This window comes from Anastrepha ludens, chromosome 2 (assembly GCF_028408465.1).
Source record: "Anastrepha ludens isolate Willacy chromosome 2, idAnaLude1.1, whole genome shotgun sequence".
NCBI classification, from domain to species: Eukaryota; Metazoa; Arthropoda; class Insecta; order Diptera; family Tephritidae; genus Anastrepha; species Anastrepha ludens.
This window is the reverse complement of record NC_071498.1, coordinates 124,232,284-124,250,758: the sequence shown is the minus strand read 5'-3', so window position 1 is coordinate 124,250,758 and position 18,475 is coordinate 124,232,284. Positions and strand designations below refer to the sequence as shown.

Genomic DNA, 18,475 nt, shown 5'->3' with positions numbered 1-18,475 from the left:
AGCAAACATATGATTGTGAACGACTCAGAATTGACTAGTGGCAAAGTTGAGACACAACGAGATTTTTCATAAAAAAACCATTTGCCTTGAGGTTCTTCTTCCGCGAACAACTCTTTTTGGATTCAGGTCAACTTGGAACACCCATACTATCGGTTGCTGTTTTGTTTCCTACTCATATGTATAGGTCCAAGATGCGTCATTTGTCATAGACATACTCTGAATTTCTTCATTCTTCAACATTCCTTCCTGACGACAAAATGTTAACGCAATATGGTCCTACTAAGTAACTATGATCCTACTGAGATACCATAATGGTCCTACCCATCCGAAAGACGCCTCTAACTCGTTGTATGTCGATCTTGTGTTATCAATTGCCGCACTGCATCGATTGTTTCTGGCACAACAACCGGTTTTGGATGGCCTTCACGAAATTCACCCTGAAAATATAGATGGAACTCATTGTATTAGCGTTTACAATGGCTAAGTTTGATGTTTCAACGCCAAAAGTCGAAGTAAGTTGGTCAATGCACTCCTGTCGAGATAAATTTTTCAACTGACTGAAAAAAGAAGACAAATTTTAAATTTTTTCCACACATGAGAAAATCGTCATGTGTGCGATACTTTAACTCAATGGTAGAATATCGTATATGCATTTTTAGTTCTTTACCAAGTGGAACTATTGCTGGGCCGACATTGCATATTTTTCTTAGTAAATCATAGCATACACTAAACCACCATTTTTTACCTATTCCCGTAAAAGCAAATAAAGTTGAGAGCTATATTATAAATAAATAAAAACGCTAAATAAAAGAATTCTTTCAATACAAATTCTCCTCGACATAATTTGGCAAATTAATGGTAAATCATTTCAAGCGGTTGCCTACGTTTTTCCGACCAGAAACGACAAATGACCGATTGACTAGTTAAAGTCGAAGATGTTGCGCCTGACGGACATTTTGGTCCAGGCTACGGGTTAATAAATGGGACGAGTGGAACACACTGTGATTAACCGGTTACAATGGTTTTTGGTTTTTTTAATCAGTTTTTCTACGAAATGGCTAAATTTGAATAACGTGAATATTCTTTTCGCAAACGTGAGATCTCAATCATTAAATTCGATAAATATTAAGTGAGATATCGTTTTCTAACAAATGAGATGCCTTTTAGAAATATATATAAAAATTAATAAGGACAGAGTACTTTTCAACGCTACACGACAGAAGCTTCAGAACTTTGAACTACTACAGAAAATTTGTCAAAATATTCATTGTTGAACCCAAGACCAGTGCCATTAACGCTGCACAAAAGTGTTCAAAAGTTCAAGAGTTCAGAAGTAAAAATACAAAAAAATGTGAAAAATTTATTTTAATTTATATTTAACTAGCAATCCGCCCAGCTTCGCACGGGTATAAAATATATACCCTATGTCACTCACTGAAAAAATGATTAAAATCGATCCAGTAGTTTTGACTTATTCATTATTGCCCGTGGCCCGCAAGCGTTAAATTTGGAGTAAAACAATTATCTTTTCTTTATAGCATGAAGATTTCCTGCTATCTTTGGGATATCTAAATTCATACCCTACATTTTTGCATATTAACTTTTTGCATTTTTACATATGTATTTATTTTATTTTTACAACAATTACTATATTACAGAATGTTTTTATATACAACGTGCATAGCCTTCTTGTCATTAGACAATACAAACATGTTTTCTCTAGAGGTTACTCTTGAAAGAGCGACATACAGTTGGACATGTGAAAAACAGTCAACACTCAAATCTAAGCCTGCAACGTTGAAGGTTTGACCCTGAGATTTATTAATGGTCTTTGCAAAAGATGTCTTTACCGGAAATTGTAAGCGTTTAAATTGGAATGGTAGATCCGATGGTATCAGAGGGATTCGGGGAATCAATACATCTTCTCCGGTACCACATCCTGTGAGTATTGTGCACTCTACTATGAAAGTTTTCAGTGATTTTACCAGCAAACGCGTGCCATTGCAAAGTTTAGGTGGACTTAGGTTTCTTAATAAAATAACAGGACAACCTATTTTCAGCTCCATTTTGTGAGGAGGGAGTCCAGACGGTTTCAAAGAATTTAGAAATTCTGTAGGAAATTGAGCAGCTTCTTCCAAATCGAGAACAGTATCGACCGAGTAGTATATTTTCGTCGGCGCATCAATCTTTGAAATAATCAAGTTATTTACTTTATCTACTTGTTCGTTAGTTGGTGACAGAATAGCTCTTTCTTTAAACCAAGATATTGTCTTATAACTTATGTTATCAATGTCTGGATAGACATTGTTGACTAACTCTTCGATGTTGTCTATCAAAACACAAAGGTTTTCTAGGTTAATCCTTCCCTCACTTTGTGTTAATTCTCCATTGCCAACTTTTAGCAGCATCTCTGGAAATAGCCTGTTCTCACGTGAAGATGACGAAATCCTCATATTAGTTTTAAGCTCTAATTTATTGACATACGACTAAAGGTGGGATCTTTTTAGCGAAGCATATATTTCGTCAGCACGTGTTCCTCGAGTCACAACTGGTAGGATTTGACGGAAATCTCCTGAGAACAGAATTGTACATCCACCCATAGGTGCATTTTTGTTGCGCAAATCGCGCATTGTCCTATCCAGTGCTTCCACAGACGTCTTGTTTGACATGGTAGCTTCGTCCCAGACTATTAATAAGCAGTCACGCATCAATTTTCATGTATTGCTCTGTCTAGAAACACTACAAACGCTGTTATCATCATCGGTGGCGATTTTCAGCGGGTGCTTCATTGTAGAGTGTGTGGTTCGGCCTCTTTCCAAAAGACTCTTTCCAAAAGAATAGCGGCAATGCCGGATGACGCAACAGCTAACGCAATTTTTCCGGTAGATCTCAATTACTAATTACTGTTGTAATATCTTGAAAAATATTGCTTTTAATTATGTGCTGTAAAGAGCCATATACATAGATCTATATGAAAACAACAATGTATTTAAGGTATTTAATTGGATAAGGATTAATGTTGTACCTATTTGTTGAAATCGCTTCGAAAATAAGCTATTAGTTGTCGTAAAAAGTAAATGACAAAAAATGTTATTGTATGGAATTGATAGCAAACCAAACGCGCTCCGAATCAATAAAACCTATTCAAAAACTGTATTTTAATTATGTGCGATTTACTAATATAGAACCTGAAAATAGCGTTTTATTTCGCTGTAAAATTGTATGTACATATAATTACATGGAATTCAGTACATACATAGATACATATGTATGTACATATGTCCGAAATGAAATAATGCGAGCGCTTCGTAAATACATACATACATACGTCACCATACGATGTAATTCAACATTAATGAGGTGTGGTGAGATTATCGCTTAACGCCTGTTGCTTCATTCGGTTGACAGCGAACACACACGCAAACAGCTTTTTTTGGAAAAAGAGCTGCTTTTGTTTAAACAATTTTGGTTAAATAACAAATAAATCAATTATTTTTTTGATGCAGAATGAAAATAAATATTTTAAAGTTAAACTTCAAGAAAGTTTCATTTTAATTGGTTGATTCGTTTATGATTTATGGCCGTGAAAACAAAAAATTTATGTTTTTTTGCCACATTTTGACCGATTGCCACGCCCCCTTTATATATTTCTTCACATTATATAGATATGAACCTTCCTCTTCAGTCAATCTATCTTTAAAAAAAAACCGCATCAAAATCCGTTGCGTAGTTTTAAAGATTTAAGCGTATAAGGGGACATAGGGACAGAAAAAGCGACTTTGTTTTATAATATGTAGTGATTTTAAAAGCCCTATTTTGGCCTTAAAACTAAAAAAGAAGAGGATCCGCATGAAAAGGGGAGTAGTGGTTTAGTTTGTGTTCAACATTGCTCGTCTTTGAACTTAACCTTCGAGCGAGCAATAAAAGCTCACATACAAAATTTCATGTCGACATATCGATTGCAATTAAATTGGCCTGTCTAGATTGTCAAAACATTACACTGTGCGCCGCCTACATACATACACACAAATGTGTACAAACTTGTTGAGTCAAGCACACAAAACTGATCGATGCTTATTGCTCTTAGCTTATTTACACATCCACACTCACATTTAACCACGAGCCATCATATTTGTCATGCTTTGTGGCATGAGCGCTTAGGATAACAAAATATAGATATAGCAATAATAAACAAATGTTTCAGTCCATTTATTTTTCCTCACACATTCTCGAACACAGAAAACAAACTATGCCGTCAATGAGCCTATGGAAGATGCAACCGATTATGCAATAATTGTGCGGTTTATGAATTACAAGCAAACTCCCGTCCTTAACGGAACTCACGACATGAATTCAGGAAAAATGCTATTAGTAGTCCCGACGTTTTCATAATTGGTGTTGCCAAGCACTTGAATTAAGTACGAAATGCTCCTACCGACTTTTTAAACGAATTTTATGTGATTTTTGTTTACATCTGAAAAATCTCAAGCGTTTTTGAGATGAGAAATTATTTTTCGTGGGACATGCGCGAATATAATTGCCTGTTAAATAAAATGCGAGCGCGTTCGGTGGTAACTTCACAAGTGATTTATTTATTTCTAAATTCGAGTTTTTATAGTGTCTTAGCCTAACGGATTGAGTTCAAATTTATGTAATTACAGTAAATATGTATTGCTCTGTTACGTTTATGTAATATAGGTGTTTATACATATATAGTGATATTTTTAAATTCATATACGAAAATTGAACAGTATTTTAGAAAACAGTAAGCTTAATATTGAAACGTTATGAGAAATTATGGAATTTAACAAATTATGATTAAAATTAAATTAAATATATAAAATTAAATTAAAAATTAAAATTCTAAGCCATTTGGCGTAACACCGGCCACCTTGAAAGGCTCATGGTCCTTCAACGTCTGATGGCAGTACGGCGAGCTTGTGAACGGGGCGTTTAATTACGCCCGCTTTGGTTGCCACGTCTGCTACGCGGACTTTGCCGTCTTGCCCTGTTACGATTGCGGCGACGCGGCCGAGCACCCATTGCTGCGGTGGTGTGTTGTCTTCCTGAACCAGGACGAGGTCGTTCAGCTCGAGGTTGCGCTTCGGATGCAACCACTTGTTCCTCTGTTGAAGACCCAACAGGTAGTTCCTGGACCACAGTCGCCAAAACTGTTGCTTGAGACAACAGACAAGTTGCCATCTGTCGCAGCAACGCATTGGGTCCATCGATACTTGGGCTGGTGGCAGCGCTCGAAGGGGGCACCCAACTAATAGGTGCGCTGGTGTTAGGGCCTCTCCATCGTTCGGGTCCTGACTCAGTGGTACCAGGGGTCGCGAGTTGAGTACGGCCTCGACCTCGACGAGCAGCGTCTGTAGTTCTTCGGCAGTGAGCAGCGCGTTGCCGATTGCGCGCACGAGAAGGTGTTTGGCGGACTTCACTGCCGCCTCCCATAACCCGCCCAAGTGCGGTGCCCTGGGTGGTATAAAGGCGAAGGTGAATCCTTCGTCCGTTGCGTATTTCTGTACTTCCGGTTGTTGGGCCTCGAAAGCATCCCTCAGCTCGCGAAGCTTGCGATCGGCGCCGACGAAGTTGGTGGCGTTGTCGCTGTATATTTTCCGCGGCATTCCTCGGCGTCCAATGAACCTTTTTAGGGCGAAAATAAAACAATTAGAAGACAAGTCTGTTACTAGTTCTAAATGTACTGCCTTTGAAGTGAAACAAACGAACACTGCGATATATGTTTTTACTGGGGGTCTACCACGTATTTTCAATGTAGTATATACGGGACCACAAAAATCTACTCCACATATTAGAAAGGGTCGTAGTGCACGAAGCCTATCGGCAGGCAAATTTCCCATTATTTGGGTTTGCAGCTTCGGCTTATAATGAAAGCAGTGTGTGCAGTTTCGAACGGTACGACTACAAGCTTCTCGAGCATTGACCAGCCAAATGCGGTCTCGGAGAAGCGCTACCAATGCCTTTGCTCCAGCATGGTGATTTCGAAAATGTAGGTACCGTAAGTATGTGGTAACGAAGTGCGAGTTCTTGCTTAAGAGCAGTGGGAACTTGGCATCATATGGGAGAGGCGCATTTAATAGGCGGCCTCCTACTCGGAGTAAATTAAACGACAGCGACAATTCCGAGTAGTTGTGCAAAAATGGATTAAGTTTTTGCAAACTTGAGGGTAGGGTGGTACCTTTGGTGAGTTTCATAATTTCTTCACCATATTCAACATGTTGAACCACCTGAATGACTTTGAGGAAACTTAATTTAATATCCTCAGCCGTCAGCATTTGTGTGAATGTCGCAGATGGGTTTCTAATGCGTTTTATCCATCTTAATATGTAAGCGACAATACGAAGCAGTTTTTGATGAGAAGATACTCTTTTGGTGAGATCCATAATTGGATGCGATTCATTTGCTTGAACAACTAAAACTGTTGCGTTCCGTTTCTTCTCTAATGCTTCGTCTCCTGGAGAGAGCTGGAAGTGGGTGTTTGTTGGCCATAACGCAGGGTCTTCTAGGAGGAACTGTGGACCGCTAAACCAGATAGAATTATTCAATTCGTCCACGTTACAACCCCGAGACACTTGATCCGCGGGATTTTGCTTAGTTGGCACATGTCGCCAAGTAGCTTTATCCGTCAACTCTTGGATTTCGGACACTCTGTTTGCAACAAAGGTCTGTAGTACAGATGGATGCGTTTTGATCCAATGCAAAACAATTTCGGAGTCTGTCCAGAAGTTTATATTTTCAATTGGCCGACTCAACATTGGCGCTATTCGTGACCATAATTTGGCCAGCAAGTGGGCTGCCGAGAGCTCTAGACGCGGAAGAGATTTAGTCTTCAGCGGAGCCACTCTAGACTTTGCAGTAAGCAGCGTACATTTCGTTCCACCAGCCGAATGGCTACGTATGTATATGCAGCAGCCATACGCTCGTATTGAGGCGTCGGCAAAGCCATGAATTTGGCAGCTTGCACTCGACTCGGTGTGTACAAACCGAGGAATGCTTATTGATGGTAGCTGCAGTAGATTGGCTTTGAAATTTTCCCAGCTGGTGTCGAGGTGCAATGGAATCGACTCATCCCAATTTAGTTTTTGCAGCCAAAGCTCTTGCAATAAGATTTTTGCTTTGGTAACTAGTGGGGCAAGTAAACCAAGAGGATCGAAAAGACGAGCCGAAACTGATAATATGTTTCGCTTAGTGGCTCGTAAACTGGTAAAGTTGTCATTTAAGACAAACCGAAACAAATCTTCCTTCGGCAACCAATGGATTCCAAGTGTTTTTGTGGAGTCTGTGTGATTGAAGTTTAAGGCCTTCTCAGAACTCTCACAATCGAAAAATGATGGGTGATTTGAAAACCACTTAGATAAATTGAATCCTGCCGAGTTTAATATTTTAACTACCTCACTTCTAATAAGATCTAGAGATTCGAAATTATCGGATCCTGTAAGCAGGTCGTCTACATAAAAATCTCCTTTTATTGCCTTTGAGCCGAGTGGATACATATGTGTATTGGCATCGCTGAGCATTTGTAAACACCGTGTAGCGAGAAATGGAGCAGGCGCAGTGCCGTATGTTACGGTGTTAAGTCGAAAGATTTGAAGTGGCTCAGATGGATGCCGTCTCCACACTACAAGCTGAAAGTTTTTGTCTTCTTCGTGCATGAGAATTTGGCGGTACATTTTAGTAATGTCCGCCGTAAATGCATATTTATGCAAACGAAAACGAAGAAGTGTTGAATACAGCTCTTCTTGAATGGTCGGCCCAACCATCAAGATTTCATTCAACGCAATTTGAGAAGAGGTACGACTTGATGCGTCGAAAACAACACGTAATTTAGTCGTCGTACTTTCAGGCCGAAGAACGCATTGATGCGGAATGAAGTAGTGTGGCTCACTCGGGATCTTATTATTTGTTGGGCTCATGTGACCCAATTCGATGTATTCATTCATGAAGTCCAGATACATTTGACGAAGTTCTGGATCTTTCAAGGTCTTTCTCTCCAGGGCCTGAAACCGCCGAGACGCGGTTTCATAGGAATTACCGAGTAACTTACGGTCATCTTTGAAAGGCAGTCTTACTTGAAGCCTTCCTGAAGGCAAAACTTTAGTAGTTTTTACGAAAAATTTTTCACACTCTATTTGTTCAGGTGTGAATTTTGTCGAACTAGCCCCTGAAGGTATTTCTTCCATCGCCCAGAACCTTTGGACAATGGAATCTATATTTGCTAGATCTTGTTCAGTATGGCATAATGTGCTACTGACTGTGGGAGGAGGACGTTGGTTGGAGGCGTATTTGCCAGACACAACCCAGCCTAAAAGTGTCTTTTGCAATGTTGGGTGATTGGAGCTGGCCTTGATCTGGCCTACAGCTAAAAGCTCGAAAAATGTTTCAGCACCTAACAAAAGATCTACCTTTTGAGCCTTATAAAATTCTGGGTCCGCTAAGAGTCTCAGAAATACCTTCAGGGGCTAGTTCGACAAAATTCACACCTGAACAAATAGAGTGTGAAAAATTTTTCGTAAAAACTACTAAAGTTTTGCCTTCAGGAAGGCTTCAAGTAAGACTGCCTTTCAAAGATGACCGTAAGTTACTCGGTAATTCCTATGAAACCGCGTCTCGGCGGTTTCAGGCCCTGGAGAGAAAGACCTTGAAAGATCCAGAACTTCGTCAAATGTATCTGGACTTCATGAATGAATACATCGAATTGGGTCACATGAGCCCAACAAATAATAAGATCCCGAGTGAGCCACACTACTTCATTCCGCATCAATGCGTTCTTCGGCCTGAAAGTACGACGACTAAATTACGTGTTGTTTTCGACGCATCAAGTCGTACCTCTTCTCAAATTGCGTTGAATGAAATCTTGATGGTTGGGCCGACCATTCAAGAAGAGCTGTATTCAACACTTCTTCGTTTTCGTTTGCATAAATATGCATTTACGGCGGACATTACTAAAATGTACCGCCAAATTCTCATGCACGAAGAAGACAAAAACTTTCAGCTTGTAGTGTGGAGACGGCATCCATCTGAGCCACTTCAAATCTTTCGACTTAACACCGTAACATACGGCACTGCGCCTGCTCCATTTCTCGCTACACGGTGTTTACAAATGCTCAGCGATGCCAATACACATATGTATCCACTCGGCTCAAAGGCAATAAAAGGAGATTTTTATGTAGACGACCTGCTTACAGGATCCGATAATTTCGAATCTCTAGATCTTATTAGAAGTGAGGTAGTTAAAATATTAAACTCGGCAGGATTCAATTTATCTAAGTGGTTTTCAAATCACCCATCATTTTTCGATTGTGAGAGTTCTGAGAAGGCCTTAAACTTCAATCACACAGACTCCACAAAAACACTTGGAATCCATTGGTTGCCGAAGGAAGATTTGTTTCGGTTTGTCTTAAATGACAACTTTACCAGTTTACGAGCCACTAAGCGAAACATATTATCAGTTTCGGCTCGTCTTTTCGATCCTCTTGGTTTACTTGCCCCACTAGTTACCAAAGCAAAAATCTTATTGCAAGAGCTTTGGCTGCAAAAACTAAATTGGGATGAGTCGATTCCATTGCACCTCGACACCAGCTGGGAAAATTTCAAAGCCAATCTACTGCAGCTACCATCAATAAGCATTCCTCGGTTTGTACACACCGAGTCGAGTGCAAGCTGCCAAATTCATGGCTTTGCCGACGCCTCAATACGAGCGTATGGCTGCTGCATATACATACGTAGCCATTCGGCTGGTGGAACGAAATGTACGCTGCTTACTGCAAAGTCTAGAGTGGCTCCGCTGAAGACTAAATCTCTTCCGCGTCTAGAGCTCTCGGCAGCCCACTTGCTGGCCAAATTATGGTCACGAATAGCGCCAATGTTGAGTCGGCCAATTGAAAATATAAACTTCTGGACAGACTCCGAAATTGTTTTGCATTGGATCAAAACGCATCCATCTGTACTACAGACCTTTGTTGCAAACAGAGTGTCCGAAATCCAAGAGTTGACGGATAAAGCTACTTGGCGACATGTGCCAACTAAGCAAAATCCCGCGGATCAAGTGTCTCGGGGTTGTAACGTGGACGAATTGAATAATTCTATCTGGTTTAGCGGTCCACAGTTCCTCCTAGAAGACCCTGCGTTATGGCCAACAAACACCCACTTCCAGCTCTCTCCAGGAGACGAAGCATTAGAGAAGAAACGGAACGCAACAGTTTTAGTTGTTCAAGCAAATGAATCGCATCCAATTATGGAACTCACCAAAAGAGTATCTTCTCATCAAAAACTGCTTCGTATTGTCGCTTACATATTAAGATGGATAAAACGCATTAGAAACCCATCTGCGACATTCACACAAATGCTGACGGCTGAGGATATTAAATTAAGTTTCCTCAAAGTCATTCAGGTGGTTCAACATGTTGAATATGGTGAAGAAATTATGAAACTCACCAAAGGTACCACCCTACCCTCAAGTTTGCAAAAACTTAATCCATTTTTGCACAACTACTCGGAATTGTCGCTGTCGTTTAATTTACTCCGAGTAGGAGGCCGCCTATTAAATGCGCCTCTCCCATATGATGCCAAGTTCCCACTGCTCTTAAGCAAGAACTCGCACTTCGTTACCACATACTTACGGTACCTACATTTTCGAAATCACCATGCTGGAGCAAAGGCATTGGTAGCGCTTCTCCGAGACCGCATTTGGCTGGTCAATGCTCGAGAAGCTTGTAGTCGTACCGTTCGAAACTGCACACACTGCTTTCATTATAAACCGAAGCTGCAATCCCAAATAATGGGAAATTTGCCTGCCGATAGGCTTCGTGCACTACGACCCTTTCTAATATGTGGAGTAGATTTTTGTGGTCCCGTATATACTACATTGAAAATACGTGGTAGACCCCCAGTAAAAACATATATCGCAGTGTTCGTTTGTTTCACTTCAAAGGCAGTACATTTAGAACTAGTAACAGACTTGTCTTCTAATTGTTTTATTTTCGCCCTAAAAAGGTTCATTGGACGCCGAGGAATGCCGCGGAAAATATACAGCGACAACGCCACCAACTTCGTCGGCGCCGATCGCAAGCTTCGCGAGCTGAGGGATGCTTTCGAAGCCCAACAACCGGAAGTACAGAAATACGCAACGGACGAAGGATTCACCTTCGCCTTTATACCACCCAGGGCACCGCACTTCGGCGGGTTATGGGAGGCGGCAGTGAAGTCCGCCAAACACCTTCTCGTGCGCGCAATCGGCAACGCGCTGCTCACCACCGAAGAACTACAGACGCTGCTCGTCGAGGTCGAGGCCGTACTCAACTCGCGACCCCTGGTACCACTGAGTCAGGACCCGAACGATGGAGAGGCCCTAACACCAGCGCACCTATTAGTTGGGTGCCCCCTTCGAGCGCTGCCACCAGCCCAAGTATCGATGGACCCAATGCGTTGCTGCGACAGATGGCAACTTGTCTGTTGTCTCAAGCAACAGTTTTGGCGACTGTGGTCCAGGAACTACCTGTTGGGTCTTCAACAGAGGAACAAGTGGTTGCATCCGAAACGCAACCTCGAGCTGAACGACCTCGTCCTGGTTCAGGAAGACAACACACCACCGCAGCAATGGGTGCTCGGCCGCGTCGCCGCAATCGTAACAGGGCAAGACGGCAAAGTCCGCGTAGCAGACGTGGCAACCAAAGCGGGCGTAATTAAACGCCCCGTTCACAAGCTCGCCGTACTGCCATCAGACGTTGAAGGACCATGAGCCTTTCAAGGTGGCCGGTGTTACGCCAAATGGCTTAGAATTTTAATTTTTAATTTAATTTTATATATTTAATTTAATTTTAATCATAATTTGTTAAATTCCATAATTTCTCATAACGTTTCAATATTAAGCTTACTGTTTTCTAAAATACTGTTCAATTTTCGTATATGAATTTAAAAATATCACTATATATGTATAAACACCTATATTACATAAACGTAACAGAGCAATACATATTTACTGTAATTACATAAATTTGAACTCAATCCGTTAGGCTAAGACACTATAAAAACTCGAATTTAGAAATAAATAAATCACTTGTGAAGTTACCACCGAACGCGCTCGCATTTTATTTAACAGGCAATTGTTGTGTTCGCGCATCCTTCCCACGTAAAATAATTTCTCTTAAAAACGCTTAAGAATTTTCATGGCGCCCGAGCAGGGCCTTTCCCATATGGGAGAGGCGCATTTAATAGGCGGCCTCCTACTCGGAGTAAATTAAACGACAGCGACAATTCCGAGTAGTTGTGCAAAAATGGATTAAGTTTTTGCAAACTTGAGGGTAGGGTGGTACCTTTGGTGAGTTTCATAATTTCTTCACCATATTCAACATGTTGAACCACCTGAATGACTTTGAGGAAACTTAATTTAATATCCTCAGCCGTCAGCATTTGTGTGAATGTCGCAGATGGGTTTCTAATGCGTTTTATCCATCTTAATATGTAAGCGACAATACGAAGCAGTTTTTGATGAGAAGATACTCTTTTGGTGAGTTCCATAATTGGATGCGATTCATTTGCTTGAACAACTAAAACTGTTGCGTTCCGTTTCTTCTCTAATGCTTCGTCTCCTGGAGAGAGCTGGAAGTGGGTGTTTGTTGGCCATAACGCAGGGTCTTCTAGGAGGAACTGTGGACCGCTAAACCAGATAGAATTATTCAATTCGTCCACGTTACAACCCCGAGACACTTGATCCGCGGGATTTTGCTTAGTTGGCACATGTCGCCAAGTAGCTTTATCCGTCAACTCTTGGATTTCGGACACTCTGTTTGCAACAAAGGTCTGTAGTACAGATGGATGCGTTTTGATCCAATGCAAAACAATTTCGGAGTCTGTCCAGAAGTTTATATTTTCAATTGGCCGACTCAACATTGGCGCTATTCGTGACCATAATTTGACCAGCAAGTGGGCTGCCGAGAGCTCTAGACGCGGAAGAGATTTAGTCTTCAGCGGAGCCACTCTAGACTTTGCAGTAAGCAGCGTACATTTCGTTCCACCAGCCGAATGGCTACGTATGTATATACAGCAGCCATACGCTCGTATTGAGGCGTCGGCAAAGCCATGAATTTGGCAGCTTGCACTCGACTCGGTGTGTACAAACCGAGGAATGCTTATTGATGGTAGCTGCAGTAGATTGGCTTTGAAATTTTCCCAGCTGGTGTCGAGGTGCAATGGAATCGACTCATCCCAATCTAGTTTTTTCGAAATCACCATGCTGGAGCAAAGGCATTGGTAGCGCTTCTCCGAGACCGCATTTGGCTGGTCAATGCTCGAGAAGCTTGTAGTCGTACCGTTCGAAACTGCACACACTGCTTTCATTATAAGCCGAAGCTGCAATCCCAAATAATGGGAAATTTGCCTGCCGATAGGCTTCGTGCACTACGACCCTTTCTAATATGTGGAGTAGATTTTTGTGGTCCCGTATATACTACATTGAAAATACGTGGTAGACCCCCAGTAAAAACATATATCGCAGTGTTCGTTTGTTTCACTTCAAAGGCAGTACATTTAGAACTAGTAACAGACTTGTCTTCTAATTGTTTTATTTTCGCCCTAAAAAGGTTCATTGGACGCCGAGGAATGCCGCGGAAAATATACAGCGACAACGCCACCAACTTCGTCGGCGCCGATCGCAAGCTTCGCGAGCTGAGGGATGCTTTCGAGGCCCAACAACCGGAAGTACAGAAATACGCAACGGACGAAGGATTCACCTTCGCCTTTATACCACCCAGGGCACCGCACTTCGGCGGGTTATGGGAGGCGGCAGTGAAGTCCGCCAAACACCTTCTCGTGCGCGCAATCGGCAACGCGCTGCTCACCACCGAAGAACTACAGACGCTGCTCGTCGAGGTCGAGGCCGTACTCAACTCGCGACCCCTGGTACCACTGAGTCAGGACCCGAACGATGGAGAGGCCCTAACACCAGCGCACCTATTAGTTGGGTGCCCCCTTCGAGCGCTGCCACCAGCCCAAGTATCGATGGACCCAATGCGTTGCTGCGACAGATGGCAACTTGTCTGTTGTCTCAAGCAACAGTTTTGGCGACTGTGGTCCAGGAACTACCTGTTGGGTCTTCAACAGAGGAACAAGTGGTTGCATCCGAAACGCAACCTCGAGCTGAACGACCTCGTCCTGGTTCAGGAAGACAACACACCACCGCAGCAATGGGTGCTCGGCCGCGTCGCCGCAATCGTAACAGGGCAAGACGGCAAAGTCCGCGTAGCAGACGTGGCAACCAAAGCGGGCGTAATTAAACGCCCCGTTCACAAGCTCGCCGTACTGCCATCAGACGTTGAAGGACCATGAGCCTTTCAAGGTGGCCGGTGTTACGCCAAATGGCTTAGAATTTTAATTTTTAATTTAATTTTATATATTTAATTTAATTTTAATCATTATTATAATAATTTGTTAAATTCCATAATTTCTCATAACGTTTCAATATTAAGCTTACTGTTTTCTGGCGCCCGAGCAGGGACCTGATGCGTGAGGCAGAATATACTTTGAACATAAGCAAACTATTAAGGGAAGTAATTCCAAATACAAAAAAAAAATAATATAAAAAAGGGTTAACATAATCGGAAATTATTTCGAAATACACAAAACAATAAACATATAAAAACGATAAGTGCTTTAATTAGTAACAGCAATTGTTGTGTTCGCGCATCCTTCCCACGTAAAATAATTTCTCATCTCAAAAAAGCTTGAGATTTTTCAAGCGTATTTGCCAGACAAAACCCAGCCTAAAAGTGTCTTTTGCAATGTTGGGTGATTGGAGCTGGCCTTGATCTGAGCTAAAAGCTCGAAAAATGTTTCAGCACCTAACAAAAGATCTACCTTTTGAGCCTTATAAAATTCTGGGTCCGCTAAGCTAATGTTTTTAGGAATTTTCCAGCCATTAATATTTACGTTACGATCTGGATGGCTGGCTGAAATGGATCGCATTATCCAAAACTGTGCCGAAAACTCATAATTATTGACCCGCGATTTTACAAATGTATTTAATTTCGTCCTTACTTTTTTGGTTGAGAACATTTACATATCACTGTGACCGTTTATATAAGTACCGCACTGGGTATTGTAGTTTATTCTTTTTTATTTATTATATTTTTTTTTTTTTTTTTTTAAACTTTTAACGTTTTTTTCTTTTTTTTTTTGATAGATGTATTAGTTTTTCTTTTTTTTTTTTTTTGGTTTTTGGGGGCTCACTGTCACTGTGCACTTTTTTGTATATGCATATACATATGTATGTATATATATTAGTTTTGCTGTCTGTGAACGGACCGCGCAGGCAATATTCGTTTAGTTATTTATTCGGCTGGTTATTTTATCACTTTTTACCGATTTCGCACTACTGTCCCTGCTCGGGCGCCATGAAAAATCTCAAGCGTTTTTGAGATGAGAAATTATTTTTCGTGGGACATGCGCGAATATAATTGCCTGTTAAAAACAAATGCGAGCGCGTTCGGTGGTAACTTCACAAGTGATTTATTTATTTCTAAATTCGAGTTTTTATAGTGTCTTAGCCTAACGGATTGAGTTCAAATTTATGTAATTACAGTAAATATGTATTGCTCTGTTACGTTTATGTAATATAGGTGTTTATACATATATAGTGATATTTTTAAATTCATATACGAAAATTGAACAGTATTTTAGAAAACAGTAAGCTTAATATTGAAACGTTATGAGAAATTATGGAATTTAACAAATTATGATTAAAATTAAATTAAATATATAAAATTAAATTAAAAATTAAAATTCTAAGCCATTTGGCGTAACAACATCGTTGATAGTTTTTGACATAGAAAGTATTATTTTAAAAAGATAATTCAATAAAAAATAAAAAACAAGTAAATAAAAATATTAAATCAAAATAAAATTAAACAACAATATTTGATATTAAAACTTATTCCATTGCTACAGCAGTTTTATTGGTAAAAGAACTATAGTTCTCCGGTTCAAAATTTTATTCGCAATTTTTGATTTAAATGATGTGTTTCAGTTTGATGGGGTAACCGAATCACAGTTTTGATATCTGTCGAATGCCGTTGGAGAGAATGGGATATCCTTTTCATTGAAATTGGCGAAACTTGTACTGCCCTTTATTCTGGGCACTCTAATATACATATATTACCAATAACTGCTTCAGAACTTCATATTTTCCAACAGCGGCTCTCATAATTCCTGGAGCCAAAAAGAGTCAAATGCTACTAACCATAGTGATTATAGGCCTACAATACGATGTATATGCCATGGTGAAAAGATTTTTGAGGGTGTGACCAACTTCAGACCGTCAATCGGCTCTCAGCAATTCTGAAGGAATCAGCTGATTAGGCGACGTAACTTCGGCCATAGTAGTTGTCAGCTTATAAAAAAACTAGGATTGTGTTGGTGGCATACGAAAAACATCAACAAAGCCTCACTCATGTTATTTCTTCAAACGCATTAGCTGCAATCGGTAACGATCGCCAGTGATGATTTCAGATGGTTCAAGAAGGTCATAGTATATGACACACTTCTGATCCCACCAGATGCACAACATAACCTTCAAAGTATGAATATTTTTTTCGCTGTCGATGGCCCAGGTTCACCTGGCAGGCTCCAACATTTTCGACGCTTGGGGTTATCATAATAGATCGATATTTCATCGCCAGTGACGATGCGATGCAGCAAACCTCTTCCTTTCTGCTATTCAAGAAGCATCTCACACGTCACCAAACGTCTCTGGATATCCCTCTCCTTCAATTGATGTGGCACCCAGTTACCTACTTTCTGGACCGTTCTGCACTTTTCTTTAAAAGGTAATAATGAAGCATGACTTCCCGCAAATACTGTTTTTTCGGGACGAACGTACACATTTTTGACGTCAAATAAAAAAGCATCTTTACTCTTCAAACGAATGTCAAGTACTGCGATCGAGACCACATATGTACACCTTCAAATCACCAGTGTATCACTAGAGCGAACACAAAAATAGTATCAGGAGCGACACCTCTTTTACGAGGCGGAAACCCCTACCCAATATATTTTTTCCCGTAGTTCCTAGGTGGAACAAAGGGCCTCAGAAAATTGAAAATTTTATCTGATTTTCAAGCCCACTTTCGATGCACATTCGCTTACCGCTGCGATCTGTGCCGAATTGCCTGTATATGTGAGTATTTGTGCGACAGCAGACATAGGTTGTCGGCGTAGTCAATATCTACAATATAGCCACCCAGATTCGAGGACATATGTAGCTCTGTTAGCCTCATTACTACGCGCGGTACTAGGTCGAATAGGAGCGGGAATAGCATGCAACCCTATCTCGCCCATGTCTGCACTTGAGTGCTACCGCTCAGGATGTTTTCAAATCTCACTCTGCAAGTGGCATCTGTGTACAATTCTTTCATGAGGCTGTTTGTTTTTTCAGGTACTCCTTTACAGACAAGGGCGCTACAGAACGTATCGTAGTGGAGAGTGTCAAACGCATTTTCAAAGTCGATGAAACGCCTTTGCGAAGTCGATGGGTGGTGTGCGCCACTGAACAGACTGCTCTACAATCACTTTTAAGGTGTTAATGTGGCCGACACAAGAGCACCGTGGCCGAAAACTGGCTTGTTCTTCGCTTAGGCCGCACAGCAGTTCGTTGGATAGTCTTTTGTTGATTATATGAGCTATGATTTTATTCACTATGCCTAGCAATTTAATGCCTCTCCAATTTTCGCACAGCGCCTTCCTCTAGCTCACTGGGTATGTTTCCTGAGATCCAAACATCATCTATTAGGGGGAGTAGAACATCGTGCGCTCACCTCCGGCTTAGCCTAGAGAAGTTCTGGATTGATTTTATCTGGCCCTGGCGCCTTCTTAGCTTTTTAACTAAACCTGTTAAATTTAATCAAAATCTTTAATTAGTCAAATTATTCTGTAAGCCTCACTCTGTAGATAAATATAAATAAATAAATAAATAAGCGCACAAGATTAATCAACGGCGCGCAAAGCCATGAGAAATGAAAGAAAAATAAAAGAAAAGGCTAAGCGCCTAATGTAAATGTACACACATACATATGTATATGCATTTATGTATGCAAGTTTGTTTAGGCACAGGAAAATTGTTTTATATGCCAACAAGTTGCACTTTCATTGCGTGCCACGACCGCAACCGCAACCACAACCGCAGCCACTGTTATTGCCACCAACACCGAGCGGCATTGCATCGGTCAACAAGTGCATAAGCACTCAGCAGTCCACTGGCAGTTAATTAAATTTTATGGCTTCGCACGCTTCATAAACAATTCAAGAGACAAATAAATAAAGCATGAAGAGTGGCGCAAAAGCAACAAACACACGTTTATGTACAAGTTGACAGTGATATCATTTTCAAAATTTGAAATGCTGTTGACCGGCAGCATATGTACATATGTATGTATGTATGTATCGGCTTTTGAGTTTATTAAATTCA

The 18,475-nt window shown here is 40.9% G+C and overlaps 3 protein-coding genes across 3 annotated transcripts; 2 read left to right on the top strand and 1 right to left on the bottom strand.

Moving 5' to 3' along the window:
* Positions 1-4,901: 4,901 nt before the first annotated feature.
* On the bottom strand, positions 4,902-5,627 carry LOC128854823 (uncharacterized). The gene has a single exon (XM_054089237.1). It carries the CDS (start codon positions 5,625-5,627, stop codon positions 4,902-4,904), a length of 726 nt encoding a protein of 241 aa, XP_053945212.1.
* A 5,405-nt stretch (positions 5,628-11,032) lies between these two features.
* Positions 11,033-11,758, top strand: LOC128854814 (uncharacterized). The gene has a single exon (XM_054089225.1). It carries the CDS (start codon positions 11,033-11,035, stop codon positions 11,756-11,758), a length of 726 nt encoding a protein of 241 aa, XP_053945200.1.
* A 1,859-nt stretch (positions 11,759-13,617) lies between these two features.
* LOC128854806 (uncharacterized) lies at positions 13,618-14,343 on the top strand. The gene has a single exon (XM_054089214.1). The coding sequence runs from the start codon at positions 13,618-13,620 to the stop codon at positions 14,341-14,343; it is 726 nt and encodes a 241-aa protein (XP_053945189.1).
* The last annotated feature ends 4,132 nt before the right edge of the window (positions 14,344-18,475 follow it).